The sequence below is a fragment of the Coffea eugenioides genome, unplaced genomic scaffold, assembly GCF_003713205.1.
Source record: "Coffea eugenioides isolate CCC68of unplaced genomic scaffold, Ceug_1.0 ScVebR1_2524;HRSCAF=3567, whole genome shotgun sequence".
Classification (NCBI taxonomy): Eukaryota; Viridiplantae; Streptophyta; class Magnoliopsida; order Gentianales; family Rubiaceae; genus Coffea; species Coffea eugenioides.
In genome coordinates, this window is record NW_020863019.1 from 1 (window position 1) to 20,269 (window position 20,269).

General features: G+C 33.7%; 1 protein-coding gene across 1 annotated transcript; it reads right to left on the reverse strand.

The window, feature by feature from the left end:
• Positions 1-796: 796 nt before the first annotated feature.
• On the reverse strand, positions 797-18,956 carry LOC113756897 (disease resistance protein At4g27190-like). Its single transcript, XM_027300368.1, has 4 exons — positions 16,062-18,956; positions 14,720-15,526; positions 1,284-1,390; positions 797-1,130 (listed from the first exon to the last, which is right to left on the reverse strand). The coding sequence occupies exons 1-4, from the start codon at positions 18,954-18,956 to the stop codon at positions 797-799; spliced, it is 4,143 nt and encodes a 1,380-aa protein (XP_027156169.1).
• Positions 18,957-20,269: the final 1,313 nt, after the last annotated feature.

The window sequence follows — 20,269 nt, forward strand, 5'->3', positions numbered from 1 at the left end:
ATCACTTACTTGCAAAATTAAGTAAAGAGGAGAAATCTCATTAAACATGCAAAATTATAGACATAATTCTCCTTACTTTCCCGGATATACTTTCTAAAATGTAAAAATTCTAATTGCATAATAACCATTTTCAAGTCAAATGAGGACTAAATTTTCCAAAATACATATAAAGTTTCAACAAGTGGAAGAATTAGACACTTAAAGTTAGAACAATTTGGCTCTTTTTAAATAAAATTGCAAAAATTTGAAGAATTTTTGGGCTATAGTGAAATATTGTAAAAGATTTTAGAAAAATTTTGATAGAGTTTCCCTTTGTAACTGGACAAAACTCCTTGCCAACAAACCCAATTTCAAGAAAATTATCCACATGGCAATATTTTCAAGCACAATTCCAACATTTCTAATGCATTTAAGTTCTCAAAATATCGTCACATGGCATAAATAGCAAGCCAATTATTCCTCTCTGCCACACATTAACTTCACATTGTCCTTAATGTAAAAAAGGAAAAATAACGGAAGGAAGAGAAAAGTAGTACTTCCCTAATGAACTTGCGCTATCCAAATCCATTGCCAAGTGATAAATTTTTAACTTTAAGAAGTCTTGAAACACTAAAACCACAACATAAATGAAGATCACTTGGATGAGTTCATATAAAAGAAATAAGAAAAATCACTAAAAGGTAAACATTAAAAGCACTAAGGAAAACCACTAAAACAAAAGAAAAACAAGCGACAATGCTAAAGTAAACATGCAAGGTTGGGAAAATGAACGAGGGTGATAGTGACGAGTACTCCATCAAGTAGCCGCTTGGTCAGTTAAAGAAGATGGAGTTGGTGGAGTTTCAATGCCAAATTTAGCTTCAATGTGACGAAGACGCTCGGAATTCTGTTTGTTCTCTTGTCTACTCTTCTTCACTTCGACCTCAATACAAAGCAGCTTATCCATCATCTTTTTGAGAAAAGACTGAGTGTCTTGCGGTGATGATGGACGACGTGAGGAGGAAGGATCGGTTGAGACTGGTTGGGTAGTTCTCTCAACCCCTTGAGATTCTTCAATACGTGCAATTTCAGCTTCTTTCTCTTGTCGACTATCACCTTGAGCATCTTCTTGAGTCGAGGACCACTCACATCTTTGATTTTCAAAAGAAATTTGTAAAAATCCAATGCAAAGATATCCTTCTTCTTGAAGCATGTAGGAATAGCATTAGAGAAATCAATTCCAACCCTTTGAAACACCAAAGTCAAAAAGCGAGCGTAAGGGAATGCATGTTTGACATCATTACTTCGATCCATAGCCCACATGTGGTTGGTGATAATGCTTCCCAATGGAATGCCTTGGATGTTGCCTAGGCCATGCTCCATTTTGTTCAAGAAATGACAGGTTGTCAGCCTGTGCAATAATAAAAACCTGCTCAAACTAAAAGTAATTTCTGTAGATAGCGATAAGCAGGGTCGAATCCACAGGGACTGGGAGTACTTGTTCATTTCTAAATTCACAGTGACAAGGGGATATTTTTATATCAGGGGTGATAATTTAAACAATTCAACTAAAAGTAAAATAATACAAAATAAAATAGCCAACTTGAAATTAAATAACAATTTACTAAAATCTAATGAGTGATAATTAAGGATCTAGCCAAGAAATAACTTCAGCAATTGTTCACCTAATTGATCATTGAAACAAAGGCAATTCCAATTATTTACTAATAAATAGGTTATAATTGTCAAACAAGTGATAACAGTCAACCCCTCCTTACTGTGTCGGTGATCAAGGTACGCCCGTTAATCACTGCTCTAATTGAGAAATAATCCTAAGTACGCCCGTAGAATTTAATTTTCCAATTGCCTTACGTATTAGAGGAGCCCTATTCTAACCAACTAACGCACTACCAGGGTTATTTTAGATTAGCCCGCGTATTCCCCTGACACAAATCTAATCATGCCAGTTGTCACTATTTTGAGGTAATTAAACAATTACGGATTTAACACCTCAATTGACAATAGATTATTATATTAACTAATTATCCAGATTCGAGACAATCAATTAATTAAACAACCATAAGCACTACAACCAGGGAATATGCAAATACCAATAAATAAAAGACAAAGATTAAAATTAAATTGATCTCACAATTTTAGGCGAGCCAAAGCATCCATTGTTCCTTGACTAGAGAAAATGGATTTAGCTCATTGTTGATGAGAAAACCCCATACAAAACTGACGCAATAGTAGCGGCCATCGTCAAATTCAATTCGGAGAAATCAAGAAGAAAGACAAGCTACAGGAAGGAATTCAATTTTTTCACTTGGTCTTCACATACGAACTAGAGAAACCACAAGAAAATGAAACGGAAAAGTCAAAAGCTAAAACTAAAGGAAAAAAAAAAAAACCCTCTGCTCCTATTTTCTATTTATTCCTATCTAGTTCCTACTCTAATGCATCTCTCCTGTGCGGCTCTCCAGCCAGGAAAGGTACCAACCCTTCTTCGGTTCATCCCATGCCCAAAAGAAAGGGCCAAAAGATTTTTTTCTTTTCCAAAATTGCCCCTGGGACAAGCGCTGCTACTTGCCCTCCTTTTCTGTCAAATTGGTACTTGTTATCATATTTTTGTTCTACTCCCTGAAATAAATGCCAGATACTAAAAATGAGTAGAATCCAGCAATTAATCCATATTGAGTCAGGTAATAGGGGAAATTAATAATAAATAAATAATAAAATCGCACCCTATCAAGAAATAGATGTCGCTTGTGCGCGCTTCATTGGTACCACTTGCTCTTGGAATTATATTGGAGGCAAACAAGTAGATGAGAAGACGATGAGATTCTAGAAAGGAAGAAGTCAACACGGAGTATCGCCCAATTTTACGAGTAGACTTGTACTTAATTCCCAAGCGTGCAAGTGCCTCTAGCATGTTCCACGAGTCCAAATCATGAGGTTTAAATGCTTTCTTCAAATCAACCTTATATCCAATGTCAGAAACTTGAAGAAGGCATTGCAAATGAGCTCTATGGATTCGGATTTCAGTTCCTCACACTGTACTTGTAATTATTTCCGTGTCAAAGTGAAAAGACTGTTTGTCCTCCACATTTGCATAAAATTTATGGACAAGCTCTTCATAATAAATATTTGGGAGGTTGAAAAAATTCTCCCATCCCAATTTACAAAGTAGGTCTTGAGATAGTAGACCTCCTTCGAGAATTATACTAAGTTTCATTTTCGGCTGAGGTGAAGCGCGACCGATTATATGGGATTTGCTCCTCTTGTTCCTCTTGTTCTTGTTCTTCTTCTACTTGTTGTTGAGTCTCCTCTTCGGATGATGGTTCATCTTCAAACACAAGTTGTCTACTTGTTTTTCTTTTCATACGCGGTGGTCTAGAAGTAGACGCAGAAACTTCTCCTTTTCTCTTGGGAGGTGGAGATTTCACCCCAATTTTCCTAGTGCCAGTCATTGTACCTAAATAAAATTATTAAGTATTAACTTCATTTAATAGGTATATTATTAAATAAAGATAACGAACACTCGTTCACGTTTACCTTTATCTTTAAAGAGACAAATTCACTTACTTACATAATAAGTAGCAATCAACACCATAAGTAAGTATCAAAATCGATTATCAACAACAAGTGCTCTTATATTTTTTCCAAATGAAACATATAAGCATATAATGTCCAAATAATTGGATGAAACAATTAAGCAAATACACAACTCACTCCCATCTTAATGATCTAAACAAGCATAATTAAATACTAAATAGCACCTTAACCATGAGTTTTAGGCTTTAAAAGGTCATTAATTCACCTTTCACCAAAAATTCTAGAATAAACATGCCAAAAATCAAGAGATAAGCAATTTAGGCATAAACTTAGCATGTAAATATTTTAGAGCAATCCATCTATCTCATAAAATTTCTTCAATCCAATCAACTCAAGAAATTGGCTAATAATTATCAAGTCACATTAATTCTCAAAATTAGCTAAAAATTGCTAAATTCATCAAATAATCACAAACCCATGAGTTAAACATCACCAATAATCATCAATAACCTTAATAAGCAAAATGGAAAGCACCAAACTTCACAAAATAAAGAAATTCGAAATTACCCAAAAATTAGAAAAAAGTGAAAAAAGACAAAATTCAAATGACAATATTTGATGAAGATTTGTTACCTCAAACTTGTTGGTTGATAATTATGGATGCAAATGGTGAAGAAATCCCAAAAAATCTCACTCTAATTCGGCCTCAAATGGAGAGTTCAAAAATTTGAAACCCTTGTTCTTGCCATACTCAAATTCGAATTAAAACTTGTTTTTGTTGAAGTTTAAATTATGAAATCATCTCTAGAGGTAAAGGGAAGTGTTTTGGTGAAATTGGTTTGAAGATTGGATGGTGAAAAGAGTGATTTTAGTGAGTAATGTGTGTTTTAGGTGTGAGTGTGTGTAGGTTGAAGGAGAAAGAAAGGGGAATTGTGAGGAATCCCTCTTGTGCTCGATACTGGCCGGATTCTGGCCAGAGAGCAAAAAAATTTTTTTGTCCTCCCCTATATATCCGGCCTTGAATTCGGCTAATATTTGGCAGGATTTGCTGCAGAAATTTTTTATTTCTGCAGTTTTTCGTCCAGTTTTCTGCTTGATCAAGTTTTCACACTCACCCGATTTTCAACTGTTTTCATGTTCTTCAAGAAAAATTCACTTTAAACCATAAAAATGTACTTTTCTCAACCAAATACACTTAGAAACACATGATCATGCATTAATATAACTTTAAACAAAACACTTTAAATGCATGAAATGAATCAAATGAACATAAAAACTCCCATTTTGCTTCAATATAGCCACTTTTGCAATTGAGATCATTTGCATGAATCCTTGCCATTGCCACCTACAAAACACATAAAAATACTAATCAAACAACTAAAACCTACTAAAAACAAGAAATCGTTGGGTTGCCTCCCAATAAGCACTTCTTTATAGTCATTGGCTTGACTATAGCACCTCATTTTTTTAAGGAGGTTTAATTAATGAATAATTCACCATTTTAGGTCGTGGTGGATCATTAAAAAGTGGTTTAACAACTAGAGCCATGTGTTCTAATGATATGAGAGATGAAAGTAGGTTATCTAATTCAAGTGAGTCATAGATATTACCTTGGATGTGCATCACTCGAGTACTCACCAAAGGAACATCCTCATGGCTTTCTTGGGAAATAATACCTTTAAAACCTATACTTTCAACACATTTCTCAAGAGGGGTGAAAAATGAGTCGTTAAGGCCCATCTCTTGAGGTTTAAGGTTAGTTCCAAAAGTACTATCATGTCAAATGGACATTTTCTCATTGAAACACAATTGAAATTTATCATTTTCATCAAAATGCAATCCATTTTCACTTGCAACATACTCATCATTCATGATAGGGTCATAATGCATATTATTAGAAGAAATAACTTCACACAATACATGCAATTGTTCTTGTATTCTACAAAAGTGCGAGGTTAATTCATCTAATCTTTCCTCAACCCTATCAAAACGATCGGAAGTCGCATTAGTTAGCTTTTCTATGGCTAAAATTGATTATAGAATTTTCTACAGCTAGCTCCCAAGATGCATTAGAACCATTAGTTAATGTTCACTTTCTAATTCCCAAGGTAGAGGTGCATTAGCTAACCTTTCTATTGCCAATTCCCAAGAGGGTTTAGATTTGAATTAGACACATTCGGGTCGGTAATCATAAAAATATGGAGAATCACTATATGCACATTGATCATCCCAACCATAAGCATAAGAATTCCCCTGATAAGGGTTTTCTTGATCAAAACAAGAATTATAATGCCCAAATTCACCATAATAATCCATATTTTGTACTTTTCTATATGTATGAGTAGCATGATAAGCTCCACACAAGTCACAAATCATATGATAAGAATTAAAAGTATTAACATTCCTCTTTTGCTCAATTTTATGCATAATGGTGGTCAATTGAACTTGTAACATTATAACATCAAATTTAGCCTTTAAACTCTTTTAACCATTTTCGAAAGACATACCTTTGGTAATTTTTTAGTTACCTCTATTAAAGGACTTTTGCACGTAGTAACCATTTGCTGCAGACCTTCCATTTCTCAAGTATTGTCTACCCATATATTCTATTCTCCTTGAGCCCCTAAACATGCTTTTAAAATAATTCAAAAACAAATTTAGTCAAGAAGAATAGATGACTTGACACACAAATGAAAACATACAAATAAAAGACTCAACAAACATATAAGACACAACAAAAGGACACTAAACACAAGAAAAACAAGAAAAATGTCTAAATTAATAAAGTTGTTCTTGGTACCGATATTGGCAAATCTTCCCCGGTAACGGGGCCAAAAACTTCACGGGATTTTACTATAAATACATGTTTAAATCCAATTTATACCCATTTTGACTGCAAGTATACATGTAACTAGTAGTTTAGCACATATATCAGGTCGATCCCACGAGAAAGATTGAACAATTACCGGCACTACTAATACTTCTCTATTATTTAGATGATCAATGAATTAAAAGAGATAAAACTATGCTAAACTTATACAAGATAATAAAAAATGAAAGCTTCTTAGGTTATGGTATTCCTAACTATAGTGCTATTTTTGGATCATTGAGTACTACTATCTCGGCTAGTTATGGCGTAATTTCCTTATGCATGTGAAACCTACTTTCATAGTGAATCAACTATACTTATAACTAATCCATACCTACTCTCGTGGTTATGAAATTAACTACAAGTTCATTTTTTCTATGAAATTACATGAAATGAATCACTAAAACCATATAGGTGCACGTCTACTCTCGTGAGTGTACTTCCTAAGTTTAGCACTTCTTGAACTAGTATTAAATCTCAATTTTCATTGAAGAAACAATACCTTTAGACAATCACAACTAATGGTACCAAGTTAATCATGATTTAAAGAGTTAAAGTGCTAAATAACTTACTCAAAATAATAGCATCAAATAGCCAAATAATAAACACTAACAATCATAAAAAGTTCAACCAAACCCAAGGCATAAACTTTAGAAACACATAATAGACATAAAATCCAAAACTTGTATATTTACTAAACTTAGAATCCAATACAAAAGATAAAGAGTTGGAAAAGTAAAGTAACCCTTGTCACATGAGCTCTTTCCTTGCTTTCTTCATCTCCATCTTCATTTTCATGTAGCTAACATACAAGAAAGGATAAACTATCTAAAACTAAACTATCCTACACTACTTTACACTAAAGAACCAAAAAAACTACATTTTTGTGGTGTTTCTGCACTCTCTAAGCTCTCTTTAATCTTGAAAATCTATGGCTATATATAGAGGACTCTAGTCAAGAAATGAGGCTTCAAACATCCCTTTTTACAGTTGCGCGGTTGTCAATGTCCATCAATAGCTGTGAATTATTGGAGGAAAAAAGTTGTGCAAGTGGAGAGCAGCCATTTCTGACCAGATTCTGACCATGAATCCGGCCAGAATCTGGTCGGATTGTCTGCCGGATTACTCCCCTGTCTTCTTGTACAATTTCTGTTCAATCTTCAATGTTTTTCCAATTTTGTCTCAAACTCAACTGAACTTTTTTTGATGATAGAAGCTGAATTAACTCTTAACAAAAACATGAAACTTGTAGCCCTTTAAGTTATCTTTCAATGCATCAAGAATCAGCTCATTTGGATTTGTGTAGGCAGAGAAATGATAGAAATACCCTTGACTGCTCACTGCCTTGTCTCAGCTTCGACTATAGAAAATTAGCTACTGTAATTCGGATTTGTGACCTAGAAAACCTTCAAACTGGATTTGGATGTCTTCATAAGATTTGTAGATCTATCTCTTATCTTCATAATGGTTTCAGAATCATCTCAATCTGATCATTGTAGCTTAAGTTATAGTCGAAATACAAAAATATATCAAAATTGTCAACTTTCCTTTGCATCCAAATGAAGTATATTTCCAACTCCTATACAAATTATGGATAAAATGCAAGTAAAAAATGACAAAAACCTCATTTAATCACTTGAAAGCATTTTAAATTAATTATAGCCAGAATGATCCATTTTCTTCCAATAATATAGCCAAAGTGACTAAAAATAACATAAAATATCATTCAAATATAGCATAAATTAATCACTTATCAAGGGTTGAGTAACCGGGCTCTTTCATTTGGCAAATGTCGAAATTCGCATTAAAAAGCTTCAATGGCTAAAAACTAAGCATTCCCCCAGAAAAAAAAACTCAAGTGTGGGGATAATTTAGAAAACAAAAAAATATGTGCTAATAGTGAAAAATGTGGAACCGTTTAATGAATTGTTAACCCACTAATCCATGAATTTCAATGTTGAGATTTTGTTTAATAGTCGAACCATTTGCTAATGGATGTTGGTTGAATATTTTATATTCTTAGATTAGTTAGTCAGAAATTGAAAGAGTCCTTAATCTTGGAAGCTAACTGGAGAGATATTTCTTGAAAATTGCTACTAACACTTGATATATGTTTTAATTGTATATTGGCAATAGATGATTCGAGCAATAGCCATTATTTGAATTTGATTGCTTGATTTGTTGTTCTCACACTTGAGGACAAGTATGGTTTAGGTGTGGGGGAAATTGATAGGTTGCATTTTTGTCATCAATTTTATGGTTATTTCCCTCATTTATTTTACCAAATATTGCGTTAATTGATTAATTCTACTTATATTTGGTTAATTGTGCTAATTGTAGGAAAAAAGAGCAAAACGTTCAGGACCTATTTCCAAGTTTGATTCAAACTCTGGACAACCTTAGAGGAAGATTTGGAAGATTTGAATTATAATTATTAGTTTTATGATTGAAGTAGGAAACTTGAAATACTTTCTTTTGTGGCTTTAGGAGACTAGTTTTATTTGGTAGTAGACTTGAATTAGGAAGCTCGAAGAGAAAAGGCCATTCCCATTTGATTAGGACTTCAACTAAAAATAAAAGAGTGAGGACTATTTGCTTTGCAAGAGGGACAACGGCCGCTTGGCCTTTTGGCCAATCTTTTGTTTTCTCTAGTTTTTCTCCTATCAAAGACTAATGCGGCTGGTTTTGGAAAAATAGTGTGAATTGCTTCAATTGGCTATGCGCAATTAAATTTCTTTTCTAGTCAAAGAACAACAGAGGTTTTAGTTCATCTAAAAATTGTGAGATCGAACTAATTTTATTTATTCCTCTTATTCACTAGTATTTGCATATTTTCTGATTGTAGTGCTTATGGTTGTTTTATTAATTGAGTATCCTGGGCCCTGACGTTGAATTAATTTAGCAACCTAATGTCAATTGGAGCGTTAAATCCGTAATTGCTTAATTGTTCTAAAATAGTGGCAACTGGCATGATTGGATTTGAGTCAGAGGAATACGCAGACTAATCTAAAATAATCCTAGTAACGTGTTATTTGGTTAGAATAGGGCTCCTCTAATACGTAAAGCAATTGGGGAATTAAATCTTACAGGCATACCTAGAATTATTTCTCGATTAGGGTAGTGATTAACGGGCATACGTTAATCACTGACACAGTAAGGAGAAGTTGACTGTCATCGCTTGTTTGGCAGTTATAACTTATTTATTAGTTAATAATTGGAACTACCTTTGCATCGATGATCAATTAGGAGAACCATTATTGAAGTTATTTCTTGGCTAGAGCTTAGTTATTGTTAATTTGGTTTTAATAAATTGTCATTTAATTTTTAGTTGGCTATTCATTTTTATTAGAACCGTTTAATTATTTCCATTGCTATAAAAAAAAAAACCCCCCATTGTTAGTTTGAACTTCAAAAGAGACAAATATCCCCAGTTCCTGTGGATTCGACCTTGCTTATCACTATCTACAAAAATTATACTTTGTTTGAGCAGGTATTTATTATTACACAGATTCAACAACCTGTCAATTGTTTTACTATTTGCCCTTTCTTTACTTTTTCTTGCTCCTTGATTTTCTTATTTTCATTTTTTTGGTTTGGCTAAACACTTCGGTGGTTTGGAATCAAGGGGTAGGCCAAGTTAAGGACTATACTTGTTCTTTTTCAATGTTAAATATTAAGTAATAAATTGTTTGGGTTTTTACTTCTAGGCATTTATTTTATTTGTAACTATTTCTCTTAATTTTTTTCAGCAAGAGAGTAACAGGATTTGAAAAAGGAGACAAGGGAGGGGGATTTGACACTAGGACTTCTAATTCCTTAGACCTTAATTTTAGCCTATAGATAAGATCTTCTCTACAGTTGTTTTAGTCTTGTTTTACACTTTTACAAATTTAAAGTCTTATGCTTTTCGCTTGATCTTAATATGTTAACCTATCACTAATTAGAAAATAAATTTGTATTTCTACAATAATGTTCTTCTACTCTTTAATATTTATTTATGCATGATTTTTAGACTATATTTTTCCTTTCATTTTATATAAATACCACATTAGGTTAGAAATTGACAATAAATTTTACTTCCTCTTTAGCTTTCTCTTTTCAATTTTTTTACTTTGTTTTTATTAAAACAATGCATTTTCACATAAGTTAACACTAAAATGATACTCTTCTCTTTTTTTTCCTCTATTGTTCTAATTTAAAATATAAATGTTTGTATAGCACGGGTCAGATTGCAAGTATTGTAACATATTTACTCATATTTATTCCATAAAAGTATTGCTTTCTAAATATTCAACTACCATACTAATTTTTAAAAACTTTTGTACATAAATTTATTGAAATATGGTAATATTCATCAAATATTGCAATGTATACCCAAAAAATTAACAAGTACTCTTTGATATAGTTATTAAACTTTTCCAATGATTCTAAATCTAGGACTACAAAATTGTTCTAAATGAAATACAGACGACGTAGCAATCCATATTCAATATCTAGCAAAGTTATTAAATTTATTACTATAACAATTAAATTCACACTGAACAAAGTATGTATAAAAAATGCAAACTTTATTAAACAAGAAAAAAGTTGTCAAAAGAGTTAAAATTGAATGTGTAAATGCCTTATAGTTCTTGAATATCACTCCTTTGTAAGGGCTTTGATAGAAGACTTTTATCAAGGATATTTTTTTGGCACCCAAATATACAAAGGCATAATTTATTCTAGAAAATATATATTGTGACTGCAGATAAAGTACATTGTGAAAGGCATTTCACATGATTGCGTATTACAATTACTAAGTCCAATCCTAGCGGCATAATACAACACGTAAAATACTTTTATAATTTAAAAATAAAAAACAAAATAAGCAAAATATGCTTATATAAATTCAAGACATATTTTACCACTACTAAGATTTCCATCCATGTCCAGCATCCCAATCCATCAATCAAGACTATAGTAAGCGGACCATATTACTTGCTTAACTTGCTCATTCCTACAACATTAAAAAAAAAATAAGGCATGAATATTACAACTTTGACATGACTTATGATGTCCAAAATATATGCACATGGTTAGACATTGGAATTCCAAAATCAATTTACAACTCACTTGTAGCTCTAGTTTACTCTTGCTTTTTCAATTCAAATTTTTTTTCCAATTCCGACATTAAAATTTCAATTTTAGAGATTTGAAGAGGTTGAAAGCTTTTGAAAGCTTAGTTATAAAGATCGTAAAGTAAATAAATGAATATCCATAGTGGGACTTGACGAAGTTCTATCATGCACCAAATTTTAATAAAATCTAAATACCCTATTTTCTACAAGTATACGGATCGTTTATCGAGTACATGATACTAGATGTCGATCTCACAGGAAAGATTGTCAATTACTGATGGTTTTCAAACTCCTTTATTATTTAGACTACCACAACTGCAAGAGATGAAATCTACACTAAGAGCATGAAATAAAAGTAATAAAAATAACAATAGAAAACTCCTAGAACTACGAAATTCCTTATTACTCTTGCAAGTAAAATTATCGGTTAATTGAATATTATTATCTTGGCTAATTATGGCATAATTTTTTAATATATGTGAAACATACTCTCATAATTAATCAACTATACTTGTAACTAAACCTTACCTACTCTCGTGATTATGAAATTAACTACAAACTCATTTTTTCTATGAAATTACATAAAACAAGTTACTAAAGCTGCAAAGGTGTATCTTTACTCTCATAAGTGTACTCTCTAGATTTAGCAATTTCTTAAACTTGTATTAAATTCCAATCTTATTGTAAACTTAACATTTTAAAATTATCACAATTAATAACCAGTTAATCATGATTAGATAAGCAAAAGTGTTAAATAACTTACTCAAAATAATATCATCAATTGACCAAGTAAATATCACTCACAAGATATAGAAAATTCATCTATAACTCTAAGCATAAATTTTAGCAAAACATGAAGAGAATGAAAGAAAAGACCATACTTGTATTTTAGCTAAATATGAACTCAAATACAAAAGAGAAAGTGATAGAAGAGAAGTCACCCTCATCACAATATGAATTTCAAACTCTCCATCTTGTTCCTTAATTCTTTATCCAAATCTAGTTACAAGTACAAGAACGATAAACTACACTAATTATACTATACTAATGAACTAAGAGAAATTAGTGAAGACTACATTTTCTGCCGTGTTTCTAGCCTTCCAAAGTTATATGAAATATTCTCCAAGGCCTCTATTTATAGATGAATCAAGCTCCAATCAATTATGTTAAAGTTGGTTCTAGTTGGCTCTAGTAGTCATCAAAAGTTACTTCTTCAAGTTTCCAATTTTACTTCTTCTGTAGAAACCAGCCAAAATTGATCTGTAAATGAGCTGAAAAAGCTGTGTGAAAACTGAGAAAGTTGTTGTTCAAGTTGCAGAATCGATTGAAAAATATGCACCCATGAGGTTGCGCATTGTGGGTGCGTTTTGCCTCCCCTGCAGGTTTGCTCTTTTCTGGTTAGTCTTCAACTTTACTCTGTTTTTACACCAATTTCAACTGATATTTTCTTGATGATGGAGGCTGAACTACCTTTTTTGCAAAACATAAAAGTTGTAACCCTTTGAATTATATTTTCAATTCTTTAAGAATCATCTAATTTGGAGCTCTGTAAACTAAAAAATGATCGAAATACTCTTGACTAGTCAATCCCCTGTTTCAGCTTTTGATAACAAAAATGGCCGACTGTATTTTGACTTTTTGACTAGGAAAACTCATGAACTAAATTTCGATGTTTTTATAAGAAATGTAGAGCTATCTATTAGATTGAAAATGACTTAAGAATCACCTCAATCTGATGCTTATAGTTCAAGATATAGGCGAATACCAATAGGTGTCAAAGTTATCAAGCTTCTCTTCTTTTATACTTGATTGCATTTCATTTTTTGAATATTTTGCACTTCATATTCTCTCTAAATCACTTCAAATCATCAACAATCATCCAAATATCTTTTCAATTCACTCCATTTGATGATTGAATCATTGAAACCTATAAAAATATGAAATTTTCACCACTTTAATCCATAGAAATGCAATTTGTTACACTTAGACCACAAAATGTCAACTTCACTTGAATCCTAGCTAATTAGCTATGAAAATAAGTAACACACATCAAAATTAAATAATAAAATACAGTTAAATCACTCAAAATGCACACTTATTAGGACTTCTTTTCAAACAAATAAAAACAAAGAAAATTTCAAAAGAAATATGTAGAGTGCTAAAAATACAACCAAGACCAAAAGAAGAGTAGGATTCAAAAGCAATAGTTTTACTCCAATATAGTAAAATTTAAATCAAAGAAGTTGATAAGATCACAAACAATACAAATTCCAGAACGCCAACTAGATATCATTTATTTGTATGTAACCTAGCACAAATCCGAACCAATCTATATATGGTTCAATGAAAGTATGTAATACAATTAAGTGCTTATCTGAGGTCAAAATATGTTTATGCCTTAACTAAGCATTTGGACAAATCAAATCATACCTCTACATGTAAGCGTGCATAAGGCTTAGAAGTGACATCTCATCTAATTAAATAAGGAATAGGAAGCGAATGCCCTTTCGGCAGATGAATTGAAGAAGAAGGATCACATTATCTCCTTCTATCATTGGTGCTATCGTATATAAAGGGAAAGACTAATTTTACGTGGAAAGGTGATCTTAATTATAAATTTCAAAAGATAAGAAAAATTGGATTATATAGGCTAATGTTCTTTGTCATGTAACACTATTCACTGATCCGCTCATATAGATAAAAGCATGCGCATTGAGAATTAAACTTCCATACTCCATCCCCACCCCCAAAAAAATGATGGAGATAAAATTTAAAGTAAGGAAAAGAAGAGAGAGTTGATTTTGCAAGCATATGAAAACTGTGTACCTTAACATCCACAGGAACAACTCCATTTATGGAGCATAGACAAGTATGACTCAATTCAGCGTTTTGTTCCTTAGGGTTTGATTGTATCATACCTCCATGGTTCGATTGTAGGTCTATCATTGGATGAATTGCATTACTGAGATTGATACTAGAAAAAGGACGACCGGTACGGCTAGGCCGTGAACAGCCAAAGGATCAAAACAGGTGCTTATTCCCCCTTATCTCTGAGTAGGTAAAAAAGATGATCTCTCTATCCTGTGAAAATACTCACTCACAAATAATTAAATAAATGCAAGTTCTCAACCATAACTATAGTGAAGTACAGAGACAAAATTTGAAGGGTAATTTAAATATTGTATTAGGATATGTCTACCTTTAAATCCAGAGGAATATTGGCATCATTCTCTTCCACTTTGACTTTCTTAAGTAATGGTGCATCCAATTTTCCGGGACACAAATTCTTCAACTCCGGGCAACGCATTATTTCCAATTGGGTCAGTGAAGGAAATTTGAAGTCACAACCCTCGTGGTGACCACCACTGAAGCTTTGAAGATTTTGGAGGTTTACAAAGCTTAAGGAGCTTAGTTTTGGGAACAAAAACTCCTTGTTGGTTCTTCCCAATGAAATTTCTCTTTTTTCCCCACCATCATGATCTTCTTGACTGGTCTCTTCATTTTCCCCCGCTATAACTGCATACATTGCCGGGCAAAGACCAACTTTCAATTCTTCAAGACTTACAAGCATATCAGCCACGCAAGGTGGATAAAACAAACATGGTAAACTGCACCCCTCTACTTGTAATATTCTCAAGTTTTGGAATACTCGAATCCCTTTTGGATAATTCCTCCAAATGTGGGCTAATCTTGTTAACCCTCTCAATTCCAGTGACTTTAGATTGGGAAGAATTTCAAGCTCCTTTTTTGATGGAATGGGAACTTTTAGACCCTCAAGGTCGAAAAGTAATTCCATCGAAGGACAATCACCCATAGAAAAGCTCTGCAGATTCTCTAACAATGCCACACCATCAGCTTTCGCAATGCATCTGATAACATAGCACCTTGAAAGCACCAAAGATCTTAAGTTCTCAAGAGACCCTCTAAGCATTTCACCTCCTACAAATTGTTCTGGGCGATAACCAGGACTTGTAAGGTCTAGCATTTCCAACCGAGGGAGTGAGACCTGAAAATTAAAACGTAAATTGATTACAAATGCAACTGGAGTGTGGCATTTGCAAGCTTGTTTAATTTCTCTTCAATCTAACTTCGTCTTAAAGTTTGAAATGCATGTCTAGAAATTGCAAATATCGATCAAATGTATTCACGATATTAATTGTTACATAATAGAACAGTTCTAGTACATCCAGGGACGGAAACTAGCCTTGCCAATGACATCAAGTAGGAAACGTAACTCTACCAATGGCATTAGTCCTTGCTATCAAAATAATATTGTCGTCAACAATTTATTCATTAATTTATCATTCGGTCTCTACGGGTGCTAAAAAATTCTACACAAAACAACATTTTTTTTTATACTGATCATATATTGAAGGAGTAGATCAATATGACTACTAAAAAAATTTTCTATATATGTTTAATTAACACTTTTGGAGCAAAATGCTTGAGTCATGAGTTTTTGGCAATCACCTAAATTCATGGTCAACTATTTCTTTGACATGAAGTATATCATATAGAAATACAGAGAGAGAGAGAGAGACCTGGTTGAGAAAAGCTCTGGAATATGTATCGCCTTCGCAGCCAAAGCCCTCTAAGCCCGTATATTTAAGTGTTACTACTTTGAGTTGGGGTAACTCAAGCACTTGATCCTTCATATTTTCTTCCCTCATAACAATGCTTTCCAAATTTTCACAACTATATACGACTATCTTTTGGAGTTTCACTAGACATTTCAACACTGATTGTGAGAAGAGAGTTGTGATTCGCTGACAGTTAGATACCTCAATACCTCTGAGATTGCAAAGTGACGGAGGTTCAATTGGCCCCTTCCACAAGTACTCAATAAAATTCATTCTCAGGAGTTTCATCTCTTGAAGTTGGCTGAAGCAACGAGGTGGAAGATTTCCATAACATATTTCTTCCAATTTGCCAGATGTTAATTCCATGAACACCAGATTTTCAAAAACATGTCGAGGAGCTAGGTTGGTGGTGGAATCAATAAGGCATTCCCATGAACCCGACTTCAATCTGAGCCTTTTCAAATTGACAAATCCACTTTCATCTAAGTCATTCACAAAATTCCCCGAGCGAAACAAGAACCCAAGGTCCAAAATGAGATTCTCAGTTCTCCTGATTATGCTAGTAACTGCAGGACACAATGCTAGTTCGGAATCTTTCTCGTCAGGCAAATAAAGTTTGAAATTCCTCCGAAATTGATAGTCTCCACCGTTTTTTGTCTGAGTTTGTTTGCAACTAATGTTAAATCTTGACAACCTCTCAACAGGGAATTCGCGTAATAATAGAAGCAGGTCGTCAATGCCATGTAAATTAATTTGGAGACATTCAAGGCAAGCCAGTGATGTGATCTCTTTAATGCATCCTCTTTCTTCTTCTGCATTTCTCCCTAGCCGCAATGGACGATGAAATCCCATATACAATTCTTCTAGCTTTTTCAAGCTTGACAAGATACCAAGAGACAACGGGTGGCGGCTACTTTCAACCCTCAAATCCAACACCTTTAAATTACTCAGCTGAGCAATTTCGGTTGGAAACTGATTATCCCGAAGTCTGGACTCAAAGAAGCTCAAAATCTCCAATTGCGTCATGTATCCAATCATCGACGACGTTCCAATCCCTAACTCACAATAATCCAGGCACAATGTCCGAAGGCTCATCAACATTTGGCCAGGATCTGATGGTGAAAATTCAATTTGTAATTTGTTAAACTCCATGACCCTGAGATCTTCCATCCCTGCAAAAGAATCTGGTGATAGGCTGATCATTTTGCCTGACTGGAAGACCAAACGCAGCAGCCTAAGCTTTGGACATTCCTCTCCCAATGGAAATGGTCCATTAGAATTGCCCTTCCATGTCAGCGAAACAGCTGTATAACGACCAAATGAATCAGGTTGCGGGTGCCCTTCTTTTCCTCCAACATTCCTTACCAAAAATACATGCTCGCCTTCTGATGCAATTTTCAAGCAAACATCTCGCACGACATCATGCAATTTTACATGGTCTTCTTTTCCACCATCGGTTAGCAACAAATAGCAACTTTTAAGGTCACTGATACTCTGGTCTACTCTGTATCTCATATCTCCCAAAGTCTCTCTATCTTGGAACATTTTCAACCCTTTCCCATACCTAACCAAACATTCGACTGGAATGCTATAATCCTCTGGAAACAAGCTGCAAAACAGTAGTAGTGACTTGGCTTCAACACTTTTCAAACGATCATAGCTCCATTCGATTCTGGAAAACACCAAATCTTGAACTCTTTCTAGGTCTCTCATTGTGTACTTCTTTAGCTGTCCAAGGGCGAGTTTCCAGGATTCTGGTGTTGTATAATTAGTCCTAAATGCCCTGGCAACAACAACGATTGCTAGAGGTAATCCTTTGCATTCTTCTGCAACTTGTTTTGCAACGTCACTCAAAGCTGAATCATCGGAAATTCCCGCAACCTCTTTAAAAAGATGCCATGCTTCTTCCTTAGGCAAGGCATTCACCTCAAAAATTTCTGCTTCCATGTTCCTACACACATGAGAGAACCGAGATGTCAATACAACTGTTAAGCTCTTGCACTTACCTGATCTAATGGGAATTCCTAGACTCCTAAGATCCACTTCTTCCCAAATGTCATCCAGCATAACAAGATTTCTCTTGTCACTATTGATTAGTCTAGTATAAATCTGTTCAGCTCTTGCACGACCACTGTGCTCAGATTTTAATTTCATCCTTAACTGCTCAGCAAGTTGATTTTGGATATTTCTCATGTCTGGATTTTGAGAAATAGTTGCAAAGGCTACGCCATCAAACAGTTTCTCAGACTTAACCTGGTCGGCAATTTGCTCCAACAAAAAAGTCTTGCCTACGCCGGCCATACCACAAATTGCGAGTAGACTTCTTTTATCCTGCTTTAGAGCTTCAATCACTTCCCTTTTCATTGACATCCTTGTAATTAGACTTTCCTCAAAGGATGGGGTTGATTCACTAAAAGGCATTTTCCCCAGTGGAGGAAGGTATCCAACTTCATCAAACCGCCTCTCTCTGAGATGTTTTTCAGCATCATTTCCTCTTTTGGCAGCATGGCGGCCTATCAAATAACGTGACTTCAAATTCGGGAGCCTAACAATTTTAAAGCAATTCACCTTAACATTCTCCATACCCTCAAAAATAGTATCTGCCTCTTTCTCTAGACCATCAGCCTGCCTTAGCCAATCAGTAACAATTGGTTTAATTTCTTCACCATTGTTTCTTGCTGCATCTACCGATCGTTGCACCTCAGTTTTCGTTAGCTCGAGTTTTTTGATGCCATTCCTCAGGGTTTCAACGTTGCTTCTATAGCAAAATAAATACTGAAATTGACGCATAATTGGATCAATAAACTTCTCCGTGATTTTCCCCACAATCGAAACGCCAATATCTTGCATGGCCATTATTCCAATATTTCTGTTCCAATGTCTATAACCATGTTATTACGGAAATTAGAAAAATTCGGTTTTATAACAGATAAGAAAATATTTTATGAATATGCAAATGAGGTGATGATGTCCCCAAAGCCTAATTCAGTTGATGTGGCCAGATGATCATGAATTTCCTAGTTTGACTATCAAAGCGTATCTTTGTTTCTCTCTCTCTCTCTTTCTCTCATGTAAGCTGTAGAGCCTTCCTTAACCAAAATAATAATAATGGTGATGATGATGATAAATCCTTAAGAGTAAAGATTATGATGACTATGAACAGAAGGAGACAAAGTTTAATTAATGGTCGTTGGACTAAGTTTAATTAAATGTTCGGTGAAACGTAAAGGATGCTAGTAATGTTTCAGTTGTTCTCATATATTAGTTTAGATTTATCCAATATTAATTTAGAAAATACTCTTTTTGGAGGAAAAATTATGAATAGTTAGTTTTGACTTCAGCGACCACTATAAGTCAGAGCAGGCAAATTACCCATCAACACATTTCTCATATTGGCAACATTATTTAAACTCGTGATTTTTTTGAAGAATTTAGAAAATACATTATATAAAGTAATTAAGGTGCAAAGATATGTGTATGTTTTCACCTGTTTGATGAAAATCTAAAATCTCATATGTCCAACAATCAATAAAATAGTGTAAAGGCTATTTGATAAAAATAATGTGCATATATCTATTGTCTTAGATAAATTTTATCTCAAGCCACTAAAAGTCTCCAAATATTCAATTAGGTTTCTGCGTGTTTAATAGCAAGATTAATTGAATATTTTTAAGTCTTATGCGTGAAGCAAGTCAAGAAATTAGGAGTTGTAGGATAGAAGAAAACCCTTTATCTGTCATGGAGCAATCACTAAAAATGTCATTATAGGAAAAATGCAAGTAAAACTATTATAGCAGTAGAATTTAGCATTTCTAATGGGAGATTAGACACTATATGTAAAACTATTATAGGACCAGAATTTAGAATTTCTAATGGGAGATTAGACACTACATCAAGAAAGAATTAATAATGATTTATTTGGTCTAATCAACATCTATGCATTGTTCGGATGATGCTTTCGACTAATAATTTATAAAACTATGACTAAGCTCTGCACTAATGTATATCACAGATCTTCTATGTGTATCCAAATCTATAAACTACTAGTAGAAAGCTTGTTGGTCTAAATCTTACTACGCACTTTCAAACAAAAAAGAATCCCTTCCATTTTTGTAGAACTTTAATTTCTTAGAAAGAGTTAAATTGTTTACTATGGTATTAGCTGGATT